Consider the following 10,881-nt stretch of genomic DNA (forward strand, 5'->3'; position numbering starts at 1 on the left):
AATGAAGTAAATCCAATAATTCCCCAGAAGCCTGTGTAAATGTCCTAATACAAGAAGATATAACCTGCAAAGTGCTAACTCAGAATCAGGAATTCATAATTCAAAACAAATAATCTAACAACAATATTCACAGAAATAAATAAAAAGTAGAAAAAAGTTGTATTAAAGTACTGTAGCTAGGTAAAAATATAAAATAATTCCACTTCAGAATAAGTTACAAATACCACTGTTGTACAATAATTAGTAAAGTTGTTGGTAGAAAATGGTATGTAGATAGAAAAAAAATGCACTCAAAGATAATACAAACAAGATGTCTGAACACGAGCACTACCAAATGAGAAGTGATAGGTAGAATAGCACAGGAGTCACATGGGTGTGTAGTACTACATCTGGTAGAAGTTTGTCTCAATTTTCATACAATAATTAGATAAACCATGTGAATCTACAGATGTACATATAGCTTCTGTAAATGTTACTTTTGTTGTGAGCTATGAAAATTATATCTGTTTAAAAGCTACAAAAACAGTGTTCAATAAGAAAACATCAAGTAAATTGAGATAAGATGGATAAATTTAGTTTAGAGAAAAGTTGAATGGACAGCAAAGAAAACTTTATTAATAATAAACTTGAACACAGTAACAAATTCACAGTGTTTGGAGAAAGACTTGCAATAATCAGGTTTAAGTAGTTTCTTCACAGGAATATACATACAATCCAAAGAAAATAAGTTACATGACTAAAGATTGCTCTTGGTTTAAATATATTTTGCTTTTGTTCAGTTCTTTGTTTAAACATGTTTACATTTTTAATAAATATATTATGATTTTATTGAATTGAAATATTTGTAAACATAAGGTGTTTTTTATTATATTAATGACATAAAATAAAACAATCATCAACATCAGATAAGCTTACTGTTTAGTATGTTAGAGGAATGCAAAATATTTTAAAAATTCAAATCTTTATTCAGTATCAATTTTGTATATATTCCATTCATATAAAAACCTATAAATAAATTGTCAAACAAGGTACTTAGTTATTTGTCATTCTCATTGTGCTATGTTTTAAATAAAAGCATTATTTTTCTTATTAAGAAAAAAACATTTTCATTGTTTAGTTGTCAACTTAGTTGACCTACATAACATCAATGTAGTGTTACTGTATATTTGAAGGGGGTCAAAAAACATTAACATTATAACATTAACAATTTATCCAGCAAAATAGGAAATGTTCATAATACTTATAGGATTTTTTTTTTAAATGTGATTTTTTTTTTGCAAATGCACAAATGGTGACCATCAGAAAAGGTCTATTATATGCAATCAAGAGTAATTTGAAAATTACTTAAAAACCAAACAAATGAATATAAAAGAAAGAGAAAATTCATGCCATGTTAGAATAAAATAAACTGACTGAGCAAGTTAAAACATTTATTTTTTTTTGCTTGTACACATTGCAGTGGACAAGGTGTATTAACTGACTAATAAGCCCATTAATTAATTGATTAGCAAATACCATTAATTGCCCAGCTCTACTAATGAGCTAAATCTGGAATAGATACACAATTTTTATCTCTCACACTGGGTTTCAACTTTTTAACGTGTTGGTTCAATTTGAGTTTTAATAACCTATAGCATAACAGAAATTCAAATATATCAGACCTCATAATACAATTCTAAAATATTATTATTTCCATTATTACTAATATGAACATATTTTAAACCATTCCACTCTACACCACAACTACAAGTACTATTGTTTCAAAGAAAGCAGTAACAACTTTTTTGTTGTTGTTCTAGCAAGATAAGAAATGCAATATTTGAGAATTTTATGGAAAAGAATTAATTAATTCCTTAAGAATAAATTGTTGGTTCACGTGAAGTTAAATTATACTGCTGTACAGCGACACCTTACACAAGTTAATGCTAACGCACATATTTTAAGACACTAAAAATATGTATCTGCATTTCAAAATTCAAGGTGTAAAAAATTACGCTTTTGAAAATCTACAATTGTTGTTCAAAACTGTATGATTATGTAAAAACTTTACAGTTAAAGAATACAACTCAGAATCGGAATATATCGCAATGACAAAATCACGTGTAAATGTGTTGATTACAATGATAAACAGTTACATTAACCAACATATTGAAATTCTGAATCACGCTGGGAGCAGTTGCTACGCTCACATAATACACTTTTAATTACAGAAACTTGATAAAGCCAACTAATATAAATTCATTTCAAATATAAACTTACCAAACCAGCACTTTCCCTCACAGCTTGCGAAACAGTTTCCCGCACCTGAGCGGCAGAGCCCGGTTTACTTAATACACGGGTAAACTTCCTCTCTGCCATCAATTTATACTGACGGTCATAAAAACAAAGAATTGAAATACACTATATACTAAAATAATGCAGTTATTTGTTTCTAAATTTTTTTGTCAAAACTAATTCGGTGATTGTTTCTTTGCAGAATAATTACCTGACTGCGTAGGTCAACTTATCATTTCAAAATTTACGTTTTAATAATGCAATTTATCGTTACTCCTAACACACTCGGTGACTTAATCACACCCATTGAAAAGCTAATGCGACATCTGGTGAATTAGAAAATTATATATACAAAACTAGACAAATATGAATTGGAAACCTCAAATTAATTCAAAAAATTAAAATCCAAATGATTACTACAACTAAATAAATATGAGTTAAAATATATAAACTACTGTTTTAACAATATACTGTATTCTCACACTCAATTTTTATTCAACAGATAGCTTACTGGAACATTGTGAATATAACTGATACATTAGCATCATGAAAAAACAAAACACAATTACGAAACAGTGAAAAGAATGAACTTAAAGAGAAATGGGTAGTGTGTATTTTAGATGAATACAAAGAACAGATGTACACATTCACTCATAAATACATGATTCGCTAACCTCCAAAGCAACTTGTTCCTGTAACGTAATCTTCTATCAACCTACTGAAGTGATTTTGTAGAATTACATAAACACCTACATCACTGGTTGATAAAATGAGCGTTCTTTGTTCTGATATGCCAGAAGACTTTATTGTTATTCCATGTGTTTATCTTTCTATGTGTTTTGAATTATTTGTGACGTATTTTGAATAATGTGACAAGTACATTCGCCTGTAGGAATTTGAAGACAACATGCTATCGAAAATATTTATCAGGTTTATAACTTACTTTTGTTGCTCCCTAAATACATCGATACGTGATATTTCACCACTGACCAATATTTATCAAGCAAGACTCTAAAAGAATAAATTATTTTACATGCTGTCAACAGCACACGTGATGTGTCAAGTTTCATCCACCCCTTCTGTTGAAAATGATACTGCATCGTTAGTAGAAATAAAACTATTTTAAAGCCCCAGAAGGATATTCTATCCTGTGTTTAGAAGAAGAATATTAATAAATTATTTTTGCCGGTTATATTAGAAAGATTTTATGTTCATTAATTTCTTCGTATTTCGTGATACTTGCTTTGCTTTAAAAGACATTGTTGTTATATCTCTGTACTTTTTATTCTTCGCACATTAGTATCTGGCCTGGCATGGCCAAGCGCGTAAGGCGTGTGACTCGTAATCCGCGGGTTCGAGCCTGTGTCGCGCCAAACATTTTCGCCCTCCCAGCCGTGGGGGCGTTATAATGTTACGGTCAATCCCGCTATTTGTTGGTACAAGAGTAGCCCAAGAGTTGGCGGTGGGTGGTGATGACTAGCTGCCTTCCTTCTAGTCTTACACTGCTAAGTTAGGGACGGCTCGGTGCAGTGGGCTAACAACCTACTCACTTAAATACTTGTTGAAAAATCCGCAAGCGATGGCGGCCCTATGTTCCTTGATGGAATCTAATGGTGATAACTAAACTAAACATTAGTATCTCCCGTATTTTATTTCAAACAATATCTATCATATTCAAATCCTGAAAAGTAGATTTATTATGAGGGTAAAAAGTTAAAGCTTCAGTAAAGAAATATTCTTTTTTCTGAACCGAAGAAGAATTTGACTACATGGTTTCAGTTTGTGTTGGATCATGATCTTCAAAAATGAAACTAAGAGGTAAGTAAAGCTAATTTTATCGTCTTTGCCTGTTTTTTAACTTTCGAGAAATTTCAGTTAAGACAAGCAGACTGTTTCTCCAAAATGGTTTTATCTACGGCATCCTAACTGAATACTATTTGTAATCGTATATTATTTACAATTCTAATATCGAATATTTAAATAATTATATTCTTCAATTGTTATTAATAGTTGTAAGTAAGTTTCAATAAGGGTTATGCGAAAGTATCGACATCTGTTAAAAATGTATATCATTACCATCATGAAAGTGTGATCATGTAATGATTTTTGTGTTTGTCTGTTGAAAAATATATTCCTGCATTTTAAATGCAAAAGTATATTGACAAAAACTTAGAACTGTACCAAGCGTTAAATATAATTGGTTGAATAACTTAAAAGTTAGGAATTTACTATTAAAACAAAAACTGTTTTATGGTTTTCAATAGATAAGCATAACACGTAGCTAAAAAGCTTGTTTGTTTTAGAATTTCGCGTAAAGCTACTTGAGGGTTATCTGCGCTAGCCGTCCCTAATTTAACAGTGTGAGACTAGAGGGAAGACAGCTAGTCATCATCACCCACCGCTGACTCTTGGGATACTCTTTTACCAACGAATAGTGGGATTGACCGTAACATTATAACGCCCCCCACGGCTAAAAAGGGCAAGCATATTTGGTGCAACCGGGATTCAAACCCGCGATCCTTAGATTACGAGTCGAATGCCTTAACCCAGCTGGCCGTGCCAGGCCCGTAGCTAAAATGAAGTTGGTGGCAGTTGTCATAGAAACAAATAATAATCAGACTCTCCTGAACAACACCTAAATTGTTTTTCTTATTAGTACAGTTCACAACATTAGAGGCATTGTTTAACTGTCATAATAACTAAAACTTTAGTTGTCTCACCATGCTTAAAACTTAAATCAGTTGTATCTTTTCTCCCCTCAGTAGCACAGCGGTATGTCTTCGTATTTACAACGTTAAAAAGCAGCTTTCGATATCCGTGGTGAGAAGAGCACATATAGCCCATTCTATAGATTTGTGCTTAATTACGTACAAATTCCCTATTTTCATATATTACTGTTTTTGACGAAGGGTTTTTGCTGCAGATATAGTACATTTTAGTGCTTAGCATCCTAACGACAATTTTGGTTGGATCTAATATAGAACAATTAAAGTGAGTTGATCTCTTAATTTCTATAAACTTATTTCAAAATTCTATTTTACAACCCCTACAAATTTGAACTTCCAGAAAAGTGCAGTAAGCTTGGGAAATAAGTGAAGTATAAAACAACGAAAAATAGGATAAACATAGCATCGACGTTTCATTAGAGTTAACTTTCTATCAGGTTACAGGCCTGGCATGGCCAAGCGCGTAAGGCGTGCGACTCGTAATTCGCGGGTTCGCGCCCGCGTCGCGCTAAACATGCTCGCCCTCCCAGCCGTGGGGGCGTATAATGTGACGGTCAATCCCACTATTCGTTGGTAAAAGAGTAGCCCAAGAGTTGTCGGTGGGTGGTGATGACTAGCTGCCTTCCCTCTAGTCTTACACTGCTAAGTTAGGGACGGCTAGCACAGATAGCCCTCGAGTAGCTTTGTGCGAAATTCCAAAACAAAAACAAACTATCAGGTTATATATTATTTATTCACTAAAGATGTTTTTTTTTATGAAATAAATTGTAAATATTACCCAATATTAATTATGTATATAAGATATACATATTCGTTCAGAATTAACTCACAAATCACGTTTATTTTTCATAGTACAATTTATAAATAGTATTAACAGTAACAAGCGTTTGCGCCTTTTAGGTAGTGGAAAAAAAGAAAAATTTTGGTGTCGATATTTTTAACCTGGTTGGTACCTTTTGCATGCATGAGTTAAACGATCAGGTAAGAAACTCTAACCGTTTATATATATGTGTGTGTAGCCATCCATAATTTAAACTACTATATACTGACAAGAGGGAGAACAGTTAGTCACCAGCCGTCGGCACAAGGGCTTTACCCAGCTCTAAGAACCGAAAAACAAAATTGACTGACACCAGAAGCGTCGCTAGGTGCTTAAACGATCAAATAGAACCTGGGAATGGGCCAGTGGTAGTTAGTCAGTCGCTAGTATAGGTTGGTGGTGAGTATAGTTTTATATCTCCCAAGACCCTTCAGAGCTTTAAAGACAACCAAGGGCGCTCAGAAAGATTCGTCTTTTATCAGCCCCGCTTGCGGGATTAAGATTAGGTTTTACTAGGTAAGAGTAATGGTGTTACTCGGACGGTACAATAAACACCGAATTATTTGAGGTAAGTCTAAATTAACCTTAACATTAAAAGCAAGTGTGGGCAAAACTATGAAACACAACGGAAAGTAAAGAAAGAGAAATGACTTGGCTGACGGCGGTGGCAGGAAGGATGGCTAAGTGATCCTTGGAAGGCGATGGAGATCAAGGTTGTGATGAAGTAACGAGTTCCTGGATTAAGGAGCTACAACTCGAAAGATAAACTGTGAATGATTAGAACAGGGTTTTATATTTAAAATTTACTTAGATATTGGCTTTAACACGGTTCTAGCTTTGGTTTAACTTTAAATGAGAAAGTACCTTTTCAGAACAAGGATTACAGGATTCAACGGTTCAAGGGAATCATTTTGTTGGGGGTGGGCGAGTACCTCGAGGAAACTCACTTTCACGGTCAGGACACAGAAAAAAATATCCTGACCATAGCCGTCTTATGCCTAATGATGCCTATGACTGTTACTTTAATAATGCACCCACAGGTTAAAGTACATAGAATATTTAGCAGCTTTGACTTTGGGCTTTTCGACCAGCAACTCAGTGCATTAATCACCAAGAATGAAGAGTAAAAAAAGGTTTTACAACCAACGTCACTTTATTTATTATTTAATCACATATGATAAAACAATAACCATTTTACTCATCACAAGGGGTCTGGCATGGCCACACGCGTAAGGCGTGCGACTCGTACTCCGAGGGTCGCGGGTTCGCGCCCGCGTCGCGCTAAACATGCTCGCCCTGCCAGCGGTGAGGGCGTATAATGTGACGGTCAATCCCACTATTCGTTGGTAAAAGAGTAGCCCAAGAGTTGGCGGTGGGTGGTGATGACTAGCTGCCTTTCCTCTAGTCTTACACTGCTAAATTAGGGACGGCTAGCACACATAGCCCTCGAGCAGCTTTGTGCGAAATTCCAAAACCAAACCTCATCACAAGATAACTTTTATTTACTTTCTGTAAATAAACGGATAAATATTATGTTTCAAACTGTCAAATATTTTGGGTAAATTATTTCCAGTTATACTTAACAGTATTTGGCATGAAACCTAATTTTGTATATGGAATACAAGCGTATGGAATTACGTGTGGTATTTGAATGTATGCATATGTATATGTATAACTGTTTTGTAATACAATAACTTCAAATATTTTAGGCAACATATCATTCAAGCGTTTATATAAACATTAGTTAGTCATTGCATATACATGCTCGAAAATCAAATAAGAAATTTTAATAAAAATTGATGTATAAGGTTCTTTCACGTCGTTGTACTACATTTCTTTAAATTTTTTGAAGTATTCAGAATCGAGTATTTAAAAAATTGTTTGTATCATCCCAAACTAAAGTAACGCAATCAAAGTAAGTTTATTTGCAGGTAGACAACTCGACATTTTATGTATGACCATTTGTACTATTTCATGGAACCTAATTATATCAGACTGTAAAACAAATACGTTATCATCATCAACATTAATATACAAGTTAAATAAAGTTAGACATAAAACTAAACGCTTTATAAGTAAAATATTATAATTGTGATACATACAATTAATTATTCGTTTTATATTCTCCTCCGAAGAGACAGCGTTAAGTCTACGGATTTACAACGCCACACTCAGGGGTTCGTTTCCCCTCGGTGGACACATTAGACAGCCAGATGTGGCTTTGCTATCAGAAAAAACAAACAAACACATACACACATTCTGTTAGTAAGATAACAACTGAGCCATTGTAACGTAATACCTCGGATACTATAATTTTGTGTTTTTTAGATAGGAATATAATGATTTAAGACATCCAATACTTTCTTTAATAATATAACTTAGCTATGATATTTTTATTGGAAAATAATTTATTACTTTTTCTAAAAATATGACGCTAGTGCTACATCAATATTTTTACCAAAAAAAAACTACTATATTTAGTAAATATATTGTTACTATTAAGAATGCTAAGAAAACTATGAGATACATTTTTTTTTCTTCAAAAATCTCATGAAATACACTTAACAGTGAAATCAGTCAATTCCAATATTTGCATTATTACTGGTATTATAGGCAGTTTCTGTTTCTAAATGTGTAGTTAAAGCATCATATAAAGATAGAGAAATACGATGAATCATCCAATCCTGTTGCTTTATCTTTTTTAAGTTCGTTATCACATTTATAATTCCTACTGGGTAATTTGAAATCAGAAAGAAATATTTATCATTTGATACTGTAATAAATCTTAAGAGGACTTACCAACGCTAAATTAAGTAAGGTAATTTTTTTCGTTAGTGGTTAATACATGTTAAGTAAATCAGGTGTTATTAATTTTTCTTGCAACGATATTATTAGTCCCACCTAATTGTCTTACAGCTTCAGAAATGTACATATAGTTTTTACAACGCTTGCTAATCAGCAAAATTAGAAATTTCGGAATTTCTTTCAAATTTTTCGTCATTATAGCCCATTGGATTTGTTCCCTAGCGGCTCAGTAGTAAACATAAGAACTTATATCGATAAAAATCGGATTTCGATACCCGTGGTTGTGAAATATATATAGAGGACCTATTGTGTAGCTTTGTGTTTAAAACAAGTTCATTGCATTTCTTTGATAATATTCACATGTTTTTAATAATACTTTCCGCAATTTATGTTTGTTTTTAATATATTATCTTGTTTTTAACTGAAATATTTGTACAGAGAACTTCAGGGTAACTCGCAGAATAATTTGTTACAAAACATTTAATGAGATAAGGTCACACTATTCACTGTAGTTCTTGTGAAGTATGTAATTACTGCTTCTAATATAGATACATAATTTAAGTCGAGAAACGATAAGGTTTTGCTATTCATTTTGTATTTCATATAATAAAAAAAATAAAATTTGTTCATACTCTATTGTATTATGTTACTTTTTGTATTTAAACAACCATTACAAACCCTCTAAATATGAAAATAGGGTTGTTACTCCGGCCAATTCTTAAGTATTGCCACTAATGTTGAAATATCACCATTGTAATGTTTCTTAATATACATCACCACCTTTACTTCACGTTGAAAACAGCAATTTTATGTTTATTTTAGATTAAAAGTCAACAATACCCACTCTTTGACCAATGAAAAGTAAGTTTGAGTGTACATATAACGCCCTGGAGGTGAAAGTGCAAGTATGTTCACTGATGGGGATTTGACATCGAACACTATAACCTCCAGATCGATTTATTGAAGGCAATCACTAGAGAACCGTTGTTGTTTTAGTGCAAGTACCAAATAAGCTGTGCGCACTCTGTCCAATGCACTGATACGAACGACAAAGTTCAATATTGTAAGTCCGCAAACTTTATATTGACCCACCAGAGAAATCGAAAACAAAAATAAAATGTATAAATTCGAACTTTAAGTTCCTAATATATATCCAATACTTTTAGTGTTTTTTTTATATTTTGCTTGTTTGTTTTTGAATTTCGCGCAAAGCTGCACGAGGGCTATTTGCGCTAGCTATCCCTAATTTAGTAATGTAAGATTAAAGGGAAGGCAGCTAGTCATCACCATCCACTGCCAACTCTTGGACTACTCTTTTACCAACGAATAGTGGGATTGACCGTTAGTTTATAACGCTTCTACGGCTGAAAGGGCGAGCATGTTTGTTGCGACGGGGATTCGAGCCCGCGACCCTCAGATTATGAGTCGAGCGCCTTAACCACCTTTCCATGCCGAGCCTCTTTTATTTTGTTTTTGATATAAAAATTCAATGGTGTTATTATCTGCGAGAACAAAATTATACAGCATCTAACAAAAGTAAAACAATTTAGTTCTCAAAACGTACGTTTCCAGATACCACTGTTTTAAGTTAGTTTATTTCACGTAACATGCATGAGGTTTTCCATATTTTTTACCTATAAGAACGTTTATAGTTTAAAAAAAACAGCGATAGGTGAACTGTTTGTTTTAATTAAATGTTCATAACTGACTAAATTAGTTCGTGTTTATTCCATATAAATATAAGAGGACTTAATTTTCAAAGTATAAATATAATTGATAATAGCTACGTAGCTCCATCACAAACCTTACATTTCGACTTGTAAGAACAAAATTTCGAAATGAAAGATGTGTTTAAATACTCTTCTCATAAACATTCCTAACAGTTTATTACCTTTTTTAGATGCTGGTGATGTCATTTCCGCGACACCTCACTTTGGAATACGTGTAACATACACCGATCCTTTGTTGCCCTTATGGCCGGGCCCGGCATGGCCAGGTGAGTTAAGGCGTTCGACTCGTAATCTGAGGGTCGCGGGTTCGAATCCCGGTTGCACTAAACATGCTCGCCCTTTCAGCCGTGGGGGTGTTATAATGTGACGGTCAATCCCCCTATTCGTTGGTAAAAGAGTAGCCCAAGAGTTGGCGGTAGGTGATGATGACTAGCTGCCTTACCTCTAGTCTTACACTGCTAAATTAGGGACGGCTAGCGCAGATAGCCCTTAAGTAGCTTTGCACGAAATTAAAAAAACAAACAAA

At 33.5% G+C, this 10,881-nt stretch overlaps 1 protein-coding gene across 5 annotated transcripts in view; it reads right to left on the bottom strand.

Moving 5' to 3' along the window:
• The window catches only part of Ziz (dedicator of cytokinesis protein Ziz), a 264,599-nt gene that overhangs the window by 250,884 nt on the left and 2,834 nt on the right, over positions 1–10,881 (bottom strand). For 3 of the 5 annotated variants that reach the window (XM_076448323.1, XM_076448319.1, XM_076448324.1), the window contains exon 1: positions 2,260–2,593. In XM_076448323.1, the coding sequence (XP_076304438.1) occupies positions 2,260–2,358 (99 nt within the window). In that variant the 5' untranslated portion in view covers positions 2,359–2,593. Of the gene's footprint in view, positions 1–2,259; positions 2,594–2,948; positions 3,096–7,922; positions 8,045–10,881 lie in introns of those variants that run through there. The other 2 variants (XM_076448312.1, XM_076448311.1) reach the window with 2 other exon arrangements.

This window comes from Tachypleus tridentatus, chromosome 8 (genome assembly GCF_004210375.1).
Source record: "Tachypleus tridentatus isolate NWPU-2018 chromosome 8, ASM421037v1, whole genome shotgun sequence".
In the NCBI taxonomy this organism is placed as follows: Eukaryota; Metazoa; Arthropoda; class Merostomata; order Xiphosura; family Limulidae; genus Tachypleus; species Tachypleus tridentatus.